Source organism: Neolamprologus multifasciatus, chromosome 15, assembly GCF_963576455.1.
Source record: "Neolamprologus multifasciatus chromosome 15, fNeoMul1.2, whole genome shotgun sequence".
Classification (NCBI taxonomy): domain Eukaryota; kingdom Metazoa; phylum Chordata; class Actinopteri; order Cichliformes; family Cichlidae; genus Neolamprologus; species Neolamprologus multifasciatus.
In genome coordinates this window covers 25,018,287-25,041,050 of record NC_140453.1, presented here as the reverse complement: position 1 = coordinate 25,041,050, position 22,764 = coordinate 25,018,287, and the positions used below count along the sequence as shown (strand labels likewise).

The window sequence follows — 22,764 nt, the reverse complement described above, 5'->3', positions numbered from 1 at the left end:
TGCTGTGAAAATAGCACAGCCGAATAAAGATTTAGATATCCTGCTGAATCTTCCCTCGTGTGAACTGAGCCCCAAATCAACACTATAACAGAGCTAACTCAGGATCAGCAGCACAGCCTGTCGACAGGTTGAATACCTCAATTTTAAGAAGCCAGATGCAGTGACAAAGTAAAATTCATGATTTTTCTCTAATTATCGTGAGAAAAAAATCACTTTGCAGTGTAGTGAAGTTAGTTGTTCATTAGTAAAATGAATGAGTGTTTGTGGCTATGCAGCTCACTGTTTCTGTGATTTTCTGCCTGCACAGTTTAGAGTTTTACTTCATGCATCTACAGATTATCATTAAGTTTTTCTGATCTCATTAATAATTTCATACTTTGCCTCTCTTTGCATTCTGTCTTTTCGTTTCACCGAGAGCTTGGTCACAGAGGATCGCTGGATATTTAAGGCCTTTCTCTGCAACAGTGCCTTAAGATGACTACCATCAATGTTACATTTAATTAAATAATTACCTTTAAAATAACAGAAATGACCTATATGCTATCAAATGTTCCATTTGTTTTTCTAATCACAGTGCATTTGTACCACATCGCTTCTATTTCAGGATTTCAGGCGATACTCTTACCCTGATAATGTGGTGCTGAGTGCATGATGGTGCTATGAGCTTTAATAATGCAGGCAGCCATGTTGGATGCAGTGTTGACTGTTTTTTATCTGAGGTGTGGATCTCACCACATGACCCTTAGAGTTGGCATTGATAAAGGCTTGCACAAATGATCTATGGGGCTGTTTTGGGGGCCAGGACGGTCTCAAAAATTGATTAGGCTGAAAACAGCTCATGACAAATGATGTTCCCTCAGGTTGACGATTTCAAAAGAGGACAGAGGAAAAAAGGCTGTGGCCACTGTAAATGAGGAGGCAGATTATTGAATGAATGAAAGAATGACATGCAATTATCCACTGTTCAAATGATACGCGGCTCCTAATGCGGATGTGAATTAATGAAAAGGATCATTTGTTTGATGTGTGGATACAGCAGGGCGTGAACCAGCCCGATCTATCCATCTCTCTGCCCATTAAGCAGCCACCCAGTAACTTGCGCAACCATCCACATGTTTGTCCACCTACATGTTCCAAACAATCCACAACAATCTGGCAGGTCAGGAATATTAAATGCAGCTCTGGATGAAAACTGCCCTTTAAAGTTCACGCTTCCAGTGATTATTTGTGTCAGCTTGTTCACATTAAATTTAATTAATCATAACGAGACCATGACGCTATTATAGAGCAGTAAAGAAGAGTACTGTTTGGTCACAAACAAAGGGAGAATGTAAAGGTACAAAATGAATCCATGTTTCACTCTCAAATGAATAAATGCAACCCAGATCTCATATATAATGATAAGGTGGTGCCAAGTAAATATTGCCCACACCATTATACCACTGCCAGCAGCCTGAATCACAGATAAAAGTCAGGATCCATAATGAAAATATAACCTCAGTTTCCACGAGCGGCATCCTGAAGAAAAAAAAATAAGTTCAGCACGGTGTCAAATAACCACGCTTGAGTATAGCATGTCTGGCAGCAAGGAATTTTTTCCCAGAGAACTGAAGCTCTCTGGATATTTTCTCTGTTTCAGTTACTAGACACTAGAGATGGACCTCCCAGCAGATCAGCACTTTCTGAGACACACCCAACAACCATAGCATGTTTAAAGTGCTTACATCACCTTTCTTCCTCGTTATGTATTCAGACCAAATGCAAAGTTGTCAGGAGACATGACTAGACATGAGCTGGGATAGGCTCCACACACCCCATGCCACCCTGAATAAGGAGAGAAGGAAGCTGCTTCAGCTTCAATGAAAAATTTGACAGAGAGTCATGGCAGTTATCCGAGGTCTCTGTGCCCAAAGCTGTGGATTCTCTCAGTGTGATTTACAATTAGAAGTGCAGATTGTTTAAATTTGTGGATAGCGGGAGAGAAGAAAGACAGAGGTGAAGGCCTGATGAAAACTGAGCAAAGTGGCAGTGCATGTCCTTGAAGGGGCCAAAAAGTACTTGAGCAGCTGTATTTGTGCGAGTAATGGAAGGTAACGACACAACTCCTCCAGCCTGCTGATGTGAACATTGTCCTGCCATCAAGGGAATGAAAGAGAAAGAAACTCGACAGTGAACACTGACAATCACAGTGTCAGGAGCTTCTCCGGGAAACCAGTGCTTTAAGTCCCGTGGACCAACACAGGTATGCCACATTTCACTGTGTGACTCAGTTATCATTGTCAGCCTTCATTCATCTGGCTGCTATGGAAGCCCGTTTCCGCCACTAATTTCGACTTAGCAACTCGAAATTATGAGAAAAATAACTCGAAGTTTTGAGAAAATAACTAAAAATTTTGAGTTAGCTCTGCCAATCAGTAATCTATGTGAATGACGTAATTTCCGTGTTACCCGGAAGCTGAAGCCCTCAGCTACAAATATGCTAACAGTATTACAGATACGGATCATGAATTCACAAATTGCTGAGTATTTTAAGCGTGGCTTCACAAATGCGGAGATTCTTGCGTTATTAGCTGAATCACATGGCATTACTATCAGCCTCCGTACACTTGAAAGGATTTTACACAACAACCGACTTTGGCGCAGAAAGAACAAAACAGAGGTGGGAGAGGTGGCAGCTTTTATACAAGCACAATTGGCAACCTCAGGACAGTGTCATGGGTATCGTTGGATGCACCAGAAGTGTTGGATGATTGGCATTGTTACTGACAGAGAAACCGTCTTCTGCTCCGTTTATTCGATGGAGAAGGTGTGGATTTGAGGTCACGTAGACGACTACGGAGGCGAGTGTATCATAGCAGAGGCCCCAACTATGTGTGGCATATCGACGGCTACGATAAGCTGAAGCCATTTGGGATTGCAATCAGTGGATGCATTGACGGCTTTTCAAGGAGTGTAATATGGCTAGACGCTTACAAGACAAATAATGACCCGAGAGTAAATGCTGGCTACTTCATGGATGCCGTGATTCAACAAGGTGGTTGCCCTGATCGAGTGAGATTAAATCTAGGAACAGAAAACGTCCATGTGGCTCACGTGCAACGATTTTTGCACTTTACAGACAATGAACCAGAAAGAGAGCACGTCATATTTAGAGCAAGTACAGGAAATCAACGCATTGAAAGATGGTGGCTAATTTTACGAAGCCAGTGTATCCAGTACTGGATTGAACTATTTGACAAACTAAGAGAGGATGGCCACTTCTCAGACTCTTTCTTGGACAAATCATTGGTCCAGTTCTGTTTTCTTCACATTATACAGGTAAGTTTACATGGGTGATTGTGTAAACGACATGTATTGTAACTGTTTAATTTGTAACAACTCACACGGCCTTTGCATATTATAGAAGCATCAGATATGTGTGAGTGTAGAGTGCTTTTTAAAAGACAAACAAACTGTTTTGTTAAAAAAAAAATTCCACATATATATCAAGGAACACAATTATACATTATAACACATTGATTATTTATATGTGTTTAGGCCTGTCTCTGTACTCGGTTAGCATTTTTGGTGGGTCAAAACTAAGTAAATAAGTATCTGTCTGTCCATGATATATATGTATATATATGTATGTATATATATGTATGTATGTATATGTATATATGTATATGTGTGTGTGTGTGTGTGTATGTATATAGGTATGTGTGTATATATACAGATAGATATCATTAATGTAGCTTTGAGCTACATTAATGGTGTGTAAGCTAAGAAAATATATGTAGAAGTTAGTTGTGCTTTTGTACATTAACATTTTCATATTGTATGCCTGAAAATGTTTCTTTTGTGCATTTTGTTTTCATCTAGGAAGAATTAAATGAAGTTGCTTTGGCCTGGAATGACCACAGAATGCGCCCAGTCCACAACTCCTGAAGTCCTCATGGCCGACCATCTTTTATGTATGCCCTCCCAAACATTTATGGCGCGAGGGACTGTCTCAAACATGTCAATATGGACAAAGTTGAAGCCTGCCTTGAAGAATGCGTGTTCAAAGACTTTCCATGTGAAGAGGATGTCTTTCATCTCTGTGTAGAACTCATGTCAGAACATAACCTGGACTTCTCAGATGATGTTTCATACAGTGGATCTGTATGTAAAGCTAAGGCAGTTGATGCTTACTGAGTTGGATCTTTTGCCTTAAAGGTTAGACATCGTTATGCATTTGATTGAGGTGGCAAAAACACATTCTTTGACCCTTGTCCTTCAGGGACATCTAGGGATATTTAGGCCTTTTTTCCCCTTTGTTTGGGTTTAATTTTGCTACATTTGCTGTCTGCAACAAATATCACCCCAAAAGACACGTTTTTAATGCTGTATTTTCATATTTAAACTGTAAACTTTTATGAGTTATTAATTGGGTTTTGAGGGCCTGAAAATGTATTTCAGAAACAGGGCCAAGTGAAAAAGGCTCTAAAAATTGTATTTGATTTTTGGAGGGTTTTTTTTTGGATGGTTTATTTCAATTAACAAACCAATTTTTTGTTTTAAAAGCCTTATTATTAAAACATATGTACACATAATGTCTGTTAGACCTGCTATTTGGAGGATATGCAGCGCACGTCACCTTGGAATTATGATTTCAACTTTTTGTAAATATGCTTTTTCATCTTTCTTTTTATTTGAGTAATTATTGATGTTTTGAAATATCTGGTTATGTAGCAGTAATTTTTTTTTTCACTGTCATTTTTTCACTGCTGAGACTTTTTATATATACTGACTGTTTTCCTGATTATGGGCAGTATAATTATATATCTTTTAGCATATGGATAACCTAACTGAGTGAGATTTGTGGACCTATGTTTTTTTTTTTTTCAGATTGCGCCTCAGAATAATAAAAACCCAGAAATTACCAAAGTGAAAGATGTAATTTGTCTCATTGAACACTTTATTATAAAACACAGATCTTTTGCCATCATCTTATCTTAAAACAAAATAACAACTGTACTGTATTTACAGTAACACAAAAAACCTTAAAGTATCCTTATAAAAATCTAATTGCAAGCACAAGACTTGGAAAAAGTACGACAATACACTCAACAAAAATATGCAATATGTTGTGCAAAAATTCAATTATTATTAAAAATACAAACAGAATGGGACAATAAAAAGAGATTGAGGATAATATGGTAAGATCTGATAACAATATCCTACAATTACTTAAAGAATAAGAACGTGTGGTCTAAAACCACTATGAAGCAAATACATTAGGCTCGAACATGAAAACAGAAATATAGGAAAATGTCTTCTAAATACAGTGGGGCAAAAAAGTATTTAGTCAGCCACCGATTGTGCAAGTTCCCCCACTTAAAATGATGACAGAGGTCAGTAATTTGCACCAGAGGTACACTTCAACTGTGAGAGACAGAATGTGAAAAAAAAAATCCATGAATTCACATGGTAGGATTTGTAAAGAATTTATTTGTAAATCAGGGTGGAAAATAAGTATTTGGTCAATAACAAAAATACAACTCAATACTTTGTAACATAACCTTTGTTGGCAATAACAGAGGTCAAACGTTTACTATAGGTCTTTACCAGGTTTGCACACACAGTAGCTGGTATTTTGGCCCATTCCTCCATGCAGATCTTCTCAAGAGCAGTGATGTTTTGGGGCTGTCGCCGAGCAACACGGACTTTCAACTCCCGCCACAGATTTTCTATGGGGTTGAGGTCTGGAGACTGGCTAGGCCACTCCAGGACTTTCAAATGCTTCTTACGGAGCCACTCCTTTGTTGCCCGGGCGGTGTGTTTTGGATCATTGTCATGTTGGAAGACCCAGCCTCGTTTCATCTTCAAAGTTCTCACTGATGGAAGGAGGTTTTGGCTCAAAATCTCACGATACTTGGCCCCATTCATTCTGTCCTTAACACGGATCAGTCGTCCTGTCCCCTTGGCAGAAAAACAGCCCCATAGCATGATGTTTCCACCCCCATGCTTCACAGTAGGTATGGTGTTCTTGGGATGCAACTCAGTATTCTTCTTCCTCCAAACACGACGAGTTGAGTTTATACCAAAAAGTTCTACTTTGGTTTCATCTGACCACATGACATTCTCCCAATCCTCTGCTGTATCATCCATGTGCTCTCTGGCAAACTTCAGACGGGCCTGGACATGCACTGGCTTCAGCAGCGGAACACGTCTGGCACTGCGGGATTTGATTCCCTGCCGTTGTAGTGTTACTGATGGTGACCTTTGTTACTTTGGTCCCAGCTCTCTGCAGGTCATTCACCAGGTCCCCCCGTGTGGTTCTGGGATCTTTGCTCACCGTTCTCATGATCATTTTGACCCCACGGGATGAGATCATGCGTGGAGCCCCAGATCGAGGGAGATTATCAGTGGTCTTGTATGTCTTTCATTTTCTGATGATTGCTCCCACAGTTGATTTTTTCACACCAAGCTGCTTGCCTATTGTAGATTCACTCTTCCCAGTCTGGTGCAGGTCTACAATTCTTTTCCTGGTGTCCTTCGAAAGCTCTTTGGTCTTGGCCATGGCGGAGTTTGGAGTCTGACTGGTTGAGGCTGTGGACAGGTGTCTTTTATACAGATGATGAGGTCAAACAGGTGCCATTCATACAGGTAACGAGTGGGGGATAGAAAAGCTTCTTACAGAAGACGTTACAGGTCTGTGAGAGCCAGGGATTTTCCTTGTTTGAGGTGACCAAATACTTATTTTCCACCCTGATTTACGAATAAATTCTTTACAAATCCTACCATGTGAATTCATGGATTTTTTTTTTCACATTCTGTCTCCCACAGTTGAAGTGTACCTCTGGTGCAAATTACTGACCTCTGTCATCATTTTAAGTGGGGGAACTTGCACAATCGGTGGCTGACTAAATACTTTTTTGCCCCACTGTAACTACCCCATTGGCTATGCAGTTTTAAAAAAGGGGGCTATGATAAACAAGGGTTTTTTTCCATTACAAAAATCAGGAAAAGCCAACCAAAAATCAACCTTCAGCTAAGCAATTGCTGATTTCACAGAAATCCAAAATAAAAGCATATAGGTGTGCCTTATGGCCATTCAATTTAGCAAAAGTCACCATAACCCAGAGGGCTAAACAGAACTGTACAAACATAACTGTAATAAAATACAATGATATAGTAAAACCTGACTTGTAAACTGTAAAATGTGTGCACGATGATAAAACGTGTAGGAGATATATGCAATATCTCCTACATGTACTATATACTACATATTGCAGGGGTCTCAATCTCTAATTTTCTGGTGAACCACTACAATACATGTCATCTTGTGACATTACATTAATAAAATTTGACAAATTAAAATTAACCTAATGCATTTTTTAAGTTGATTTTGGATTCAAATAATAGAAAAATTGAATAAAAGGTGGGAAAACTGCTTTCATTGTTTACATGCACACATGCTGACTGAGGAAATGGGAATGCTTATAAATGGTCTCCAGACTGCCACTTTGAGACCTCTGCAGAAATGCATTTCACAACTGTTTAGAAAACTATTGCCTCAGTTGTATGGAAGAAATATAGTATCATCAGAATTCAACTATTTTTAGACATTGATTTTATAACACTGAATTTTTATCCTCCAAATTTCCCTGCAAAAATATTCATCTGCAAAAATTCACCTGCAAAAAATTCAACTCCAAAAATTCACCTGCAAAAAATTCACCATCAAATATTCACCTGCAAAAAAGTCACCTGCAAAATTTCACCTGCAAAAATTCAACTGCAAAAGTGATGAACTTGAATGACCCAAGCCAGAGCAATCAGCATTTGAGTCGAGTCGAGCGGCTCTCAGCCAATTAAATTACGCTGTTTGATCACATGACACCGTTAGCCAGCAGTGTGTCTCCTAAAAGAGAGCTGTTTAAAGGTGAGTGATTAAGTTTTTCTCCTAAATAGAGATCATTACAGAACGCCTAGTCCTACTTAAAACCCCATTCATTTTTGTTTCATTTTATCATCTACTCAAACTAAGGAAAACGTTTGACTAACTCAAAGACAATTTCCACGCCTCCCCTGCCTGTCTGCAGAGGCAGTTTTGAATTTAGGAGCAGCAAGATTGCAGCGGCAAACCCTGGCGGTTCTCCGGTAAGTATATTGTTTTTTAATCTTCAAGTTTGTCTTTTGAAACGTTAATTTTATTTAAATCCGTTGCTCACGTATAAAGTACACAGATGGGGTCTTTGCTCAACTCGTCTGAGGCGTGTCTCACTAAGCGCTACATGCTAGCATCCTGCTAACCGAGCTACCCTTTACATGCTGTGCTTTAGAAAATAGGATACTCAGTACAAAACCGTACTCCGCAGATATTGATAGATAAACGAACACTGCAAATATAATGTTGGAAACGAGAACGGCCTTTGGTGAAGGGGTAAAATACACCATGAATAAAGCCATAGAGTGAATGGCTGCCATGGTTGCAGAACGGCCTGATTTAATGTCTTGATGCATTCTCAATCATCCAGGAAAATAAATCTCCAAAAGTTGATTCTGTTCATCTGGACGTAGCGTTTTCTGGGAGAAACGTTTCGTCACTCATCCAAGTGACTTCTTCAGTCTCAGCTGACTGCAGGTTTCCCCAATCTTATAAACAGTACATTTGCATAATGACTGAAACCAAATTCTCATGACCATTGATCAACAACCACTGACCAAAACCCACTGATCAAAGACCACTGATCAATGGCCATGAGTACCATTCACAGAGAGTTGGGGAATGGCTGCAATCACAGCATTGTAAGATGGCGAAAGATGTACCCTTAGGCCCCCTCCTCGATTCAGAGATGGTCTTTCCCTTTTCACGTAAATGGCTTCCTTGACTCCACGCTCAAACCAGCGTTCTTCCCTGTCCAGGATGTGTACATCTTCATCCTTGAAAGAGTGTCCACTAGCCTGTAGGTGTAAATAGACTGCAGAGTCCTGGCCTGACGAGGTAGCTCTTCTGTGTTGTGCCATTCGCTTCGCCAGAGGTTGTTTGGTTTCCCCGATGTATAAATCCTGGCAATCCTCCTGGCACTTAACAGCGTACACTATGTTACTCTGTTTGTATCGGGGGACCCAATCCTTGGGGTGGACCAATTTTTGGCGGAGCGTGTTTTGGGGTTTAAAAGCCACAGAGACCCGGTGTTTCGAAAAAATGCGTCTCAACTGTTTCGATACTCCTGACACATATGGGATCACTACAGGTTTTCGCTTGGGCAGCGGTTGTCCTTCTCTCCTGGATCGGCTGGAGCTTTCTTTAGGTGCCTTTCCAGATTTGACAAAAGTCCAGCTGGGATAACCACATTTACTCAGGGCCTTTTTGATGTGCTGTTCTTCTGCCTTCCTGGCCGCTGTGTCAGTGGGGATGGTATTCGCTCTGTGTTGTAGCGTCCTGATGACACCCAGTTTGTGCTCCAGTGGATGATGAGAGTCAAACCTTAGATACTGATCCGTATGTGTAGGCTTACGGTACACGCCAGCTTTTAGATGTCCCCCATTACTGATAGAAATCTCACAGTCTAAGAAGGCTAACCTGCCACTTTTCATATCCTCCCTGGTGAATTTGATATGTCGGTCCACTGAGTTAATGTGATCCGTGAATTGTGGTACGTCCTGAGATTTGATTTTCATCCACAGTGTCATCCACATATCTGAACCAATGGCTTGGTGGTGTTCCAGGGTAGGATAGCAAAGCCCTCTTTTCCACTTCTTCCATGTACAAATTGGCCACGATGGGTGAAACTGGGGAGCCCATGGCACACCCATGTTTCTGCCTGTAGAACTGACCCTTGTATGTGTAGTAGGTGGAATGAAGACAGTTCCAAAAGCAAACACACTTGGTCGATGCTGAGAGTGGTCCTGTTGCTGAGGTTGGTGTCATCCTGTAATCTCTTACGGACTACCTCCAACGCTTCCGTGACTGGGATGCAAGTGAAGAGAGATGTAACGTCGTACGAGACCATGGTTTCATCTCCCTCCATAATGACATCTCTCACCTTCTCAACAAAATCCAGGGTGTTCTGGATGTGGTGTTCAGAGCTGCCCACCAGTGGGTTGAGGATCAAAGCCAGAAACTTGGAGATGTTATAGGTGACAGAGTTGATCATGCAGACAATCGGTCTTAAAGGTGCACCATGTTTATGTATTTTCGGTACAAGATGGGCATGTATACTTGTACCCAGAATTTAACAACTATAAAGTTGTAGCATGTCAGTACCTTACCCCATCCATTATTTCCACACTTTCAGAAAAGGATATGGTCAATATCTTTACAAATACTATCTAAACTTAAACAGGATATTTCCTCCGCTTCTTCTGCTTATCGTATACACCCTCAGGGTTTGTGATCAGCCAGCGGCTGATGAAATTAATCCTGTAAAATAATATTCTTTCGGTTTATGAATCTGTTTGCACAGATTTCTTAATCCATTTCCACTGTTAGCAGAAGTTGTGCATGCAGTTTTGGTGTGCTGCTCTCCAAGACTACAAGCTGCGTTAAAGTTGGAAGTAACTGGCCGATGTTCCACTGTTGAAGATCAGCTGTGCCCATTTGTTGCACATTGTGGGAATGGAGAAGTTGAGGCCCTTGCAGGCTACCCACAATTTCCCCAAACTGAGTGATTATACATCTTGCTTCCATATTTGTATCTTGTGTCACTAAAAATACATTTTATTTTAATTTTATACATTGATTAATGACCTGCAGAATCTCCTTATCATATTAAGTGATTCATAATTGTCACTTTATGCTTTCTCCATCTCTAAAGTGATGACATCATTGCATTACATACTTTAGGGTCATTTTCTGCAGGCAGGTTTCTGACAGAACAGGCAGATTTACACTATAACATGCAGCGTTCTATAGATGGACACACAAAGAAATGAAAAATTACATGTATGTGCTAACTTTCTAAACACTTTGTTACATTTATGATAAAGTAGATTAAATCATTTATGTCGGCCTTGGCTCATAGTTCTTGTCTTTAAATTAACTTTGTCTGTGTGTGTTTCAGGTACTGCACTCTCAAAGACTGAATGAACCAGCATTGCAATGTTGTCCAATTCTGTTTACATTATACATGCTTCCCCTAGGCAGCATCATTAGAAGACATAGCATACATTTTCACTGCTATGCAGATGACACCCAGCTCTATCTGTCCATGAAGCCAGATAACACACACCAATTAGTTAAACTGCAGGAATGTCTTAAAGACATAAAGACTTGGATGGCCACTAACTTTCTGCTTCTTAACTCAGATAAAACTGAGGTCATTGTACTCGGCGCTGAAAAGCTTAGAAATATGGTATCTAACCAGATTCTTACTCTGGATGGCATTACCTTGGCCTCCAGTAACACTGTGAGGAACCTTGGAGTCATTTTTGACCAGGATATGTCCTTCAACGCACATATTAAACATATATGTAAGACTGCGTTCTTCCATTTGCGCAACATCTCTAAAATTAGAAATATCCTGTCTCAGAGTGACGCTGAAAAACTAGTTCATGCATTTATTACTTCCAGGCTGGACTACTGCAATTCATTATTATCAGGATGTCCAAAAAACTCACTGAAAAGCCTTCAGTTAATCCAAAATGCTGCAGCAAGAGTACTGACAGGGACTAGAAAGAGAGAGCATATTTCTCCTGTTTTGGCTTCCCTTCATTGGCTTCCTGTTAAATCCAGAATTGAATTCAAAATCCTGCTCCTCACATACAAGGTCTTAAATAATCAGGCCCCATCTTATCTTAATGACCTTGTAGTACCATATTACCCTATTAGAGCACTTCGCTCCCGCTCTGCAGGCCTACTTGTTGTTCCTAGAGTATTTAAAAGTAGAATGGGAGGGAGAGCCTTCAGTTTTCAGGCCCCTCTTCTGTGGAACCAGCTTCCAGTTTGGATTCGGGAGACAGACACTATCTCTACTTTTAAGATTAGGCTTAAAACTTTCCTTTTTGCTAAAGCATATAGTTAGGGCTGGACCAGGTGACCCTGAATCCTCCCTTAGTTATGCTGCAATAGATGTAGGCTGCCGGGGGATACCCATGATGCATTGAGTTTTTCCTTTCCAGTCACCTTTCTCACTCACTGTGTATTAATAGACCTCTCTGTATTGAATCATACCTGTTATTAATCTCTGTCTCTCTTCCACAGCATGTCTTTTATCCTGTCTTCCTTCTCTCACCCCAACCGGTCGCAGCAGATGGCCGCCCCTCCCTGAGCCTGGTTCTGCCGGAGGTTTCTTCCTGTTAAAAGGGAGTTTTTCCTTCCCACTGTCGCCAAAGTGCTTGCTCATAGGGGGTCATATGATTGTTGGGCTTTTCTCTGTATCTATGAAGCGCCTTGAGGCAACATTTGTTGTGATTTGGCGCTATATAAATAAAATTGAATTGAATTGAATTGAATTGAATGAACCAGCATTGCAGCCATGGGTCATTGTGAGCATCACAGGGAAGGTTGAAGCCACCCACTGCACCTGTAAGGCCGGAGTCGCGGAGACCTGCACCCACGTCACTGCTCTTCTGTTTAATGTAGAAGCAACAGTGTTGATCTGTGGCACAAGGACTGTTACAGATGAACCTGCATACTGAGTTTTGCTGGCTAATGTGACCAAGATACAGTCAGTGGTTGGCCATAAGATAGACTTCTCCTCTTCAGCTGCCCAAAAAAAGGCTCTTGATCAAAACATAAACAGACCATCTGTAGTGACAGGTAAAAGGAGCCGTCCTCAAAAAGAAAAATCCCACCTGCTACTGTGGAGGAGTTGTCACTGCTATAATGCCATAATGTTTTATCTAGCGGTCTACATTTATGCCTGTAGTGCACTGCTGTGTAAATAATTTGCATTTACTGAATATGTACTGACCGCGTATCACTGTTCAAAAATTGAATAAAGAAACAAATTTTTATTTTTGCCTCTTTTTTTTTTTTTTTATTAAAACCACTTTATAGAACATCACATCAGTTACAATGTAGAATCCATATCACTGGAGCATTTTGATTCAATAAACTGTAAAAAGGTGAGCTGTGAAGACCAAGGACAAGTGCAGTTCACAGGTTTTCTAAGGAATCCCAGAAGATTGCATGGTGTCATTGCCCAGCAGTTGTTCCCAGGACATATGGACTCAACCTCAACAATCCCTCACACTGAGCAGCATGAAGTGACAGTGCAGAGGAAAAACTCCCCTTTAACAAGAAGAAACCTCCAGCAGAACCCGGTTCAGTACCAGCAGCCATCTGGGTTTGGAGGAGAGAGACAGAGACACAGAACTACCAAAAGTATATTTTTTATGTGATTGACTGTTGTTGTAATTCAAGCCCTGAGTGTAGAGCAGGTAAGATATAAAGTTGCATCCTAAATTCCATGCTCATGCAGAGTTTTTAGTTTATGACTTTTTCACCTGGTCATTTCTTGATGAACGCATGGTCTTTCAGGGTTGACCAAGCTGGTACCCTGGCCAACTTGACTCTGTTCTCTGCAAGATGTTGCAAAAAAAAAAAATCATATGGAGACAATATTGGACACAAAAAAAAAATATATATAACAATTTAGTTAAATGTAGCATTAACTCATAAGTCTTGCTAAAGTACCTTGTATTCCGATTCATTACAGCAGCAGTTCGGTTGGATGATGTCAGCAACAGCAGCAAGTGTCTTGCTAACTGAATAATTTCATCTTGCATAATCTGAAACAAACACATAAAGACAGAAACAATTTATAAATTAACGTTCGATAAAATCTAAGAATTAATCATTTATTAGATAGCAATGTGAATATGTCTACCATAAAACTTGTGTGGAGCGAAGTTACATTCAATCAAGATGGTCTGGCATGCTACAACTTTATAGTTGTTAAATTCTGGGTACAAGTATACATACCCATCTTGTACATGTTTTTTAATATTATTATTATTATTATTATTATTATTATTATTATTATTATTATCATCATCATCCTACCCAATTACATGTTTCTTTTAATCAGAGTATGCTGTTTTAATGACTTTACAATATAATTTACATTGTGTTCCTTACATTTTCCCTAATTGTTTGCTATATTAATCCTATATTTCCGTTTTAATATTTCTAATGTTTGCCTTGTTTTCTTCACTGTCTGGTCTGCCTCTGTCTCACCTGTATGGATGCATTTACACCTAAATTTCCCCAACAAAGGATGTTTTAATTCACCACTATTCCAGTGAAACACGAGTCTCCCATCTTCCTGCTACCGGTCTCAAGTTTTTGTTCACCAAAGCACACACCAACTTCATACTGACGGACAGATCACTGCCCTTTTCCCGGCTTGTCTGACCGTGTTTTGTGGCTTTGGTTCACTTCACCTCACTCTTCCCCATTCTTGTCATTAAATCAGGCCGTTCTGCAACCATGGCAGCCATTCACTCTATGGCTTTATTCATGGTGTATTTTACCCCTTCACCAAAGGCCGTTCTCGTTTCCAACATTATATTTGCAGTGTTCGTTTATCTATCAATATCTGCGGAGTACAGTTTTGTACCGAGTATCCTATTTTCTAAAGCACAGCATGAAAAGGGTAGCTCGGTTAGCAGGATGCTAGCATGTAGCGCTTAGTGAGACACGCCTCAGACAGTTGAGCAAAGACCCCGTCTGTGTACTTTATACGTGAGCAACGGATTTAAATAAAATTAACGTTTCAAAAGACAAACTTGAAGATAAAAAAACAATATACTTACCGGAGAACCACCAGGGTTTGCCACTGCCATCTTGCTGCTCCTAAATTCAAAACTGCCTCTGCAGGCAGGGGAGGCGTGGAAATTGTCTTTGAGTTAGTCAAACGTTTTCCTTAGTTTGAGTAGATGATAAAATGAAAGAAAAATGAATGGGGTTTTAAGTAGGACTAGGCGTTCTGTAATGATCTCTATTTAGGAGAAAAACTTAATCACTCACCTTTAAACAGCTCTCTTTTAGGAGACACACTGCTGGCTAACGGTGTCATGTGATCAAACAGCGTAATTTAATTGGCTGAGAGCCGCTCGACTCGATCTAGTGCTGATTGCTCTGGCTTGGGTCATTCAAGTTCATCACTTTTGCAGATTAATATTTTTTGCAGGGAAATTTGGAGGATAAAAATGTAGTGTTATAAATTCAATGTCTAAAAATAGTTGAATTCTGATGATACTATATTTCTTCCATACAGTTGTAATAGGAAAACACAGAAACACAAAGAAGTACCTCAAATTGCATTACAGTAGTATTTCACCAAAGACTTTTTCTTGGAACTCAGTTTTTAAACACCTGAAACCTTTGCTGTGACATTCACATGGCAACACTTTAGTTTTAGTTCACAACTCAAATATAATCTGTTGTAAAACAACAATGGCTTTTAAGCCATTGTCCGTGAATCAAACCTTTAGATAATGTCCATAACCCACATATTTGATTCCAACACACTGTTCATCTCCGATGTGAAGTCAGGATAGCTGTCATAATTTATCGACAGCTCCAGTACACACCCACATGTGTGTGCCACAGGTCGTCTCTGGAAACCTTTAAGTTCGTTAAACCCAATGATGATGTTCTTTCCCAGATGTAAATCTGAACCTGTGCAAAACCTGAGGAACAAACACAAATGTTCCTTCTCAGCATTCTTCACATATGTAGTCAGATATTTCTGAACCAGCTTCTGGTGAGCCGTCATTGTTTCAGGGAAAGTGAGACACTTGAGAACTTTTCTCACAGTTGGTTGGAGGGTTTCATAAACTAAAGATAGATCACAAAGGCTTTCCCATGCAGTGCTGAGTGTTCTTGCCCACTGTTCAATAACATAGGCAGGCTCTTGGACAAGTGTTTTGTGTGCAAGCTCTAATAGGACTTCAGTGGCATTGCAGGCTGTTGGTATCTTTCTGCAGCTGTGGTTATCAAGTATGTCTATAAGTTCTTCTTGGTCCACGGTGCTAAAGTCTGATCGCCACGCCTCTAACACTGTACGCTCAGAGTCAGGCATGAACTTAAGGAAATTCTCCATAATATCACTCTTTACATATCCAAAGGCAGCTTGTTCCAGAATGGCAGGTGCAATTTTCACAGGCAGATTTTTCTCTCTAACCCATCCAAATGCAATGATTCTGCCCACACTCTCCCACTCTGGTTGCCCAAAATCATGCCTTAAGAAGGGCACTTTGTAAACGTTTCCAGTGGTGCACTGGTCATAGAATTCTTTCCAGAATTCTGAAAGACAATCTCTCACAACTCCCCCATCGTCATGGGCCATTTCAGGTGTTCCATCAGGCAGTAAGACCTGGATTTTGATGTCGACATCTTCAAGGTCCTTATCAAAAAAAATCAGGGTGTCATCCAAATTTATTGGCTCACTGTCAGAAAAGGGGCCAACAAAAATAATGTCACTGCTGTGAGAAGTGTTAGCACTTAGAGGCTGCGTGGAAGATTGTGGAAGGTTATCGTTTGGAGTGTCTTCAATGTATGTCACATCATGGCTGATTGTTTCAAATGGAGCAGATGTTTGGACTGTAGTGACAGTAAAAGAAGAGGTTTGGTTTTGAGGACTCGCTTCAATTTCTGAAGATGGATGCAAACCTGGGTTGGAGCTCTGAAGGCTGTCATTTTGTTTTTTCTTTGTGGTGAGGTAGAACCTGAGGATATTTAGTTTTGTGACATGATAAAGTTCTCCTACTGTTAATGCATCATCGACTATCATCTCTTGATAATCCTTCAGATCACAGTCAAAATCTGTTAAGGGCCCCTGAATGTTTCCTCCATCTGGAAAGAACAGGCCTGTTGCAACCTGTAATATGTCCCTTTTCTTGGCATCCTTGCAAATGTCTATTTTTCTTGTTCCTCCTCCTCGTCTAGCTCTAACCTGCTTGAAAACCTCAGTGTCTTCATCATAATGCATCCATCCTATTTCTATTTTTCTATTTCTCTTCAGAGCATTTCTTTTATGGGTTGTTTGGGAATGTTCTTCTTGCCGTGTGCTACTGCCATCCTCTTCAGATAATTTTCTTTTGGACAGTTTGGATTTCAGCCATTCAAAAAGCGCTGACTTGCGGCTGCTGCCCCTACGTCTGCAAAATCCAAATACTGCTAGACGATCACCGTATGATGGCAAATAAGTCTTCAGCTCCTCATCTGTCATTAGACTTATAACACTGGCATCAATCTAAAGATGGAAAAATAATTTAATTTATTAAAACAACCAGCCTTGAAAATACAATCCTATTTTTAACTTAAGAACAATGAGGAAAAGTTGCATTTCAACCAGTATCTTGTTGGAATTAAGTACCTTCTTATTCTCCAAGGTCTGTATAATTTCCTCAGAGACTTCTCTTTTTTTCAAGAATTCAGTCAAGCCTCCCATGCTGTAAGGAAGGATGTAAATTAAAATTACCTATTATAAAGCCACCATATTATCATCAAAGTATCTGTGCCTACCTACATTATGAGCTCTGACTATGGTGGAGAAGTGGGAACTGCATTTTTAAGTGTCCAGTTGCACTGTAACTACAATCAGCATCACAATACAGTCAATCCCACATTTTCTCAGTTGTCTGGTTACAGTTTTATTGGTTTTGTTCCTTATTAATATAGTTGCCAGTCATATTCCCTGTTTTGGGTGATTTGTGATTTTGTTTTATACAGTGTTGTACACTTATTACGCATGCTTTCAGCAAAATGTCTGTTTCATCAGACGTAACAGGTGTCATTAGCGTGTAACAGAAACCTTATAGGTACCTTTGGTTAACCCTCACGTTGCATTCTATTCAACTTCGTATGTAACAATCGCTGTCACACTGTTTTGGTATACCTTTTATCCAGTTATCATTTGATCAAAACTGAAGAACCTGGCTCCATTTGTTGTTATACAGTAGCTCACGACACGATCCAGTTTTGAGTGCGCACCCCTTTGCACCATATCCTTCCGGGTAACAAGGAAATGACATCAGCCACGTAGATTTCTTATTGGCAGCGCTAACTCGAAATTTCGAGTTATTTTCTCAAAATTTTGAGTTAATAACTCGAAATTTCGAGTTACTTTCTCGAAATTTGGAAATATGGATCTTTTTTTTTTTTTTTTAGTGGCGGAAACGGGCTTCCATAGGCTGCTGCTCCTGAAGCAGAAGCAGAAAGACTGAGGCAACGAAGAGGTTCAAAAGAGAAGAAGAAGAAACAAAAAAGCCAGCAGAGGTATAAATATTAGATCAATAAATAACACTAAAGACCTGAGGAAAAAATATGGATTTAATTTGTGGCTGAGCAGTTTCTTAACAGTGTAAAAAAAAAATGAGTGGCCACATTTAGGACCAATGTTGGGGAAGTTACTTTAAAAAAGTAAATAATTATAGTTACTAGTTACTTCTTCAAAAAGGTAACTGACTAACAATATTCTAAAAGTAATTAATTACTTGAAAAGTAAATATTGCGTTACTTTTAAAAAAATTTTACCCTCTGGGGTCCAGGGTATAATTGGCCATTTTTCTTTTTACTTTTGATGTTTCCTCTACATTTCACTGTTAAAAACTATTTGCTTTGCCTTGTTTGGTATCATTCTTTTCAGCGCAACCTTGCGTGTCTGAATTTACAGTTATGTTTTCATTTTGACAAACTGTATTTACAAAATTGATCTAAAATCAGACAAAAAAACGTAAATTCCAAGTAGAAAAGTTTTTTTTTACTGTAACAACCACAAACATGTTTATTTAATCATATTTCATGACTTTAAATGCAAATATAAATTGTGAATTTTAAAATCATATGCACAAGTTTTGCAAACAAAGTTATTTGCAGCCATTTACCTTTTACCCTTTTTTAACCTCCTAGGACCTGGCATCCACATAAGTCAGACCTTCCCCGGGCACGGTATGAAAAGGGTAGGGAACCACTGACATAAGTGGACATCACATTTTCGGTTATTTAGACCAAAATACTCAATTTTGCTCTACAAGGGCCACTTACGAGGACATTATACTGCTACTGTTCTATCAAAATTTTAAACGAATATCCTCATATGTGGTTCTCATTTTTCTTATAAACAAAAATCAGGTAAAAAAAAAAAATCTTTGTTTTTACATTGATCGGGCCCCAATGTGACTAAATATCAAAGAGAAATTAAAAATGCATGCCGTGGAAGAGTTTGGGTCTTAGGAGGTTAAATAACCATTTCAAACTATTTACATAACAGCTGTTCTACATTCAATAAGATGCCACACAAATTATTTGTGTCACTCCAAAAAAAAAATTTTCTGTCCACTATAAAGGAGAACATCACAGCCTGATACCTGGAGACAGCAGTTGCCTCATTGTTCTGACACACAACACAAAACTACCCACAACACTACACACTAACTACACAAGACAACACATTAACTACACACTCCAAACACGCTAAATATCATAAACATCAGCTGCTTAAAGCTGTAGCGCCCAGATTACTTAAGTAGACAGCTACTTACCGCAGGTGCGGTAAGCTGAACACAGCTTCAACCGTCTGTTTGTTGAAAAATAGTAACGCAACCGCACCGCATTTTCTTGTTAGTAACGGTAACAGCATTGTAACGATAGGAATAGTAATTAGTTAAATTACTCGTTACTGAAAAAAGTAACGCCATTATTCCCATTACTGTTTAGGACTGACACTAGTTTATTTCATTCTTCTCCTTTCTGGCAGTGTGCTGTTCAAGTTGTTCACTGGCACAACTATTTATTCAACGGATCAATCCAGCTGTGCTATAAAGGAGGAATATTATTCAAAAAGTCTTAAAAACGTGAAGCGCACACTGATGTATCAATATCTGTCCCGTGTTGATATGCAGTAGACGACCGGCAAAGACTTCAGTAGGTGATTTCACTCATGAGTTCATCAGTGTGTCCTCGCTCTGAGTGCTAATCAGTAGAATCACCTGCAGCTCAGTAACACTCGCCATAAAAGCCTCGGTAGATGCGTGCTGGTAGCCTGAGGTGATTCCTGTGGCGGTTTCTCGAGTCTGAAATGTTAGCGAGCACTTGTGTGAAATAGAACCGGAGCCTGTGGTGGTTAGAGGCCTTTTAAAGCGTGGGTACGAGATTGAAGCGCGTCTCAGTCTGTGTCGATCAGATCACCAAATAGTTGTTGGGTTTTTTAAAGGCTCTTTTCTGACCTTGGGATTTTGTTACCTTAGTGACTAAAAGAAACACAAGTTGAACACAAGTTCTTTATAACTTGACTTTTCTCTTTAATTTTCTACTCCTGACTTGTAAATTCTATGGTGTTTCCCTGTTGTTATATTGTGTATACTTTGATTTTGGTATTTAATTGCTTGTTTGGTGTCCTTGAGTGCCCTAAAAGGCACCTATAACTCAAATTTAATAATAGGTTTTTTGGTGAATTTCTTGTGCATAACTGTATGTCATAACTGTAGGTGTGTGCCAGGGAGAGCTGTAGATCCAAAAACAAAGGACTCAAAATCACAGCTTTAATGCTGGAAAAACAGGCAACAAAGGGCAAAAGACCCAACTAAACAGTCACAAACACAAAATAAACAGATTCACTGACAGGAAGGCAAACAAACGGACAGAACCACTACCTACAGTGAAGGTGAACACAGGGGAACACAGACAATATACACACAGAGGATAACGAGGGAACACAGCTGACACTAATCAGATTGATGAGACAAGGGAAGATGGAAACTATCAAAGTAAAACAGAAACTAACACCGAGAGACTAATTCTATGTCCCAATTCTGAATTTGAAGGATGGGTTGGGTGTATCCTTTGTGGCCCAACATATCGCAGAATTCATAGCGTGGCCCATCCAATTCCAGTTTCCAGCAATGGCGGCAGCTACTTAGTTGTAATTTTACTTTTATAACTCTTTTCAATAAATATCTGTTCGGTTTATCAAGACATCCCATATTTGCAAAAGTGCTCCAATGTTTTCAGAGATATCTGTTACTCACCAGCTCAATAGCTGACCAGATGTTGAAGGCTCCTTAGAGCAGGCGAGAACACCAGACTCCCAGCACATCATTTTCAGACCCTGCGCGGTCTTTCGCTACTCAATTTAAACATGATATATAAGTCACTTAAAATGTTACTGTTTGGCTTTTTTCAGTGTTTTATTTGTTCCTGACTAAATCGGTTTGGCTGAGGTTAAAGTTGTAGTTTTCACACAGCTAGATAAATGTCAAACAGAAAACTGATTAAACAGAAGTGTGAGATGGTAGGGAATTTACTCCAATGTCCTGTTATATTTTTGATAGCAAGGAGCAGATGGCTGAGTTCATTAAACTCCACTGAGATAGCTGGTGACCCAAATCTGAAGGCCAGACTGTCCAATTTTACAGCCTTGCACTTCCAGTGTTCTTGGTCTTCCGGCCCACGTAGACCGCAAAGGCCAGGTCCTCCGAAGGATGCGGCCCCTAATTTGGGACATAGTCCCACGACACATGAACTTAACACTAGGACTGGGAGTAACCCGACAAGGAGACACCACAGACCGGGGAGACAGAAGGGAACATAAACCACGGGGACAAGACAGAGACAAACACAAAGACAAGAGTGACTGAACGTGGAAAACTAACACTAGAAAATAGAAATACTACACAAAGCAGAGACACAAGTATAAGAACCAAAAACAGGAACATAAACTAAACTTTTAATATTACAGAATCAACACGTCCAAATAGATAAACACCAGGTCACAGACCCAGGACCGTGACACAGTTTGGAGCCTCCATGTTTGTTTGTTTGTTTTGTTTTGTTTTTCAAAAAATGTATTTATTGATTTTACAAATGTGTTAAACAAAGTAGACAGAAAAAAGTAAAATAAATAAATAATAATACTATAATACTACTACTACTACTACTAATAATAATAATAATAATACATGCTCTGTATGTATAGCAGGAGTGCATATACACACATACTGATATATACGCACACCCATCTGAATACACCCTTGTATTAAAAAAAGAAAATAGGGAACAGACGGTGCTGAATGAACAGCTACAATGCAGTTAGACAATAGGCTTTAAGTTTGTTACACCAGGGCTGCAGGAGTTTAGTCCAAAGATTCCAAGTCAGTTAGAAAGGCATCCAACAAAACGGCTGTCACAGTGAGCTGTGTCCTCCTCTGCTTCAGGCAGTCCGACATCCACATCTCCATCTCCTACCCTTCCACTGAACAGTCCCGCACATGCAGGCTCCCCAGGCTTTCTTCAAAAACAACAAAAGCACATCTCCTGTATAAATTAAATATGTGTGTGAGTGTGTGTGTGTGTGTGGGGGGGGGGGGGGGGGGACTTTGCTCAGTGGGCTTTCAGTGGGGAAAATCCCTAAAATAGGTACTTTTAGGACATGGATTCATCTTAACACTCTTTCCAAAACCTTTGGATTTCTGAACATTCCCACCCCCCACCCCCTTCTCTCTCTCTCCCTTCCCTCACCTCCAACCTCTGTCCTCCAGGCCTGGATTTTTTTTCTTTTTTGCCTTTGTCCCTGGATTTAACACATATGTCCGGAATATTAGGATCCGTTTGTTTAACAATGTTACAGTGGCATATCTTCTCATTGACCATTTATATTGGATTAGCTTGGGTGGGTGTTAATAGATTGTGTTTGGGATTTCAGGCAGGCTTTCTGCCATTCCTCTGTGGGTATTCTAAATTTTAAGTCTTGACACCATGAAAGTCTTTTGTTTTCTGAGGATGTTTGAGAGCTGTCTCTGAAGTTACTATAGAAGCAGATATTAAGCCTTTCTTCAAGTACTGGT

At 39.8% G+C, this 22,764-nt stretch overlaps 1 protein-coding gene, 1 long non-coding RNA gene and 1 pseudogene across 3 annotated transcripts; 2 read left to right on the top strand and 1 right to left on the bottom strand.

The window, feature by feature from the left end:
* Positions 1 to 556: 556 nt before the first annotated feature.
* LOC146502175 (uncharacterized) lies at positions 557 to 5,300 on the top strand (annotated as a pseudogene). The gene is made up of 2 exons (XR_014869497.1): positions 557 to 3,318; positions 3,862 to 5,300. The product of XR_014869497.1 is annotated as an uncharacterized LOC146502175 (transcript).
* Positions 5,301 to 7,819: 2,519 nt separating this feature from the next.
* On the top strand, positions 7,820 to 11,071 carry LOC146502174 (uncharacterized). Its single transcript, XR_014869498.1, has 3 exons — positions 7,820 to 7,909; positions 8,015 to 8,127; positions 11,034 to 11,071. It is a non-coding gene; the product is annotated as an uncharacterized LOC146502174 (long non-coding RNA).
* A 4,164-nt stretch (positions 11,072 to 15,235) lies between these two features.
* Positions 15,236 to 17,542, bottom strand: LOC146502173 (uncharacterized). Its single transcript, XM_085133520.1, has 2 exons — positions 17,298 to 17,542; positions 15,236 to 17,174 (listed from the first exon to the last, which is right to left on the bottom strand). Exons 1-2 carry the CDS (start codon positions 17,370 to 17,372, stop codon positions 15,408 to 15,410), a joined length of 1,842 nt encoding a protein of 613 aa, XP_084989646.1. The 5' UTR covers positions 17,373 to 17,542; the 3' UTR covers positions 15,236 to 15,407.
* Positions 17,543 to 22,764: the final 5,222 nt, after the last annotated feature.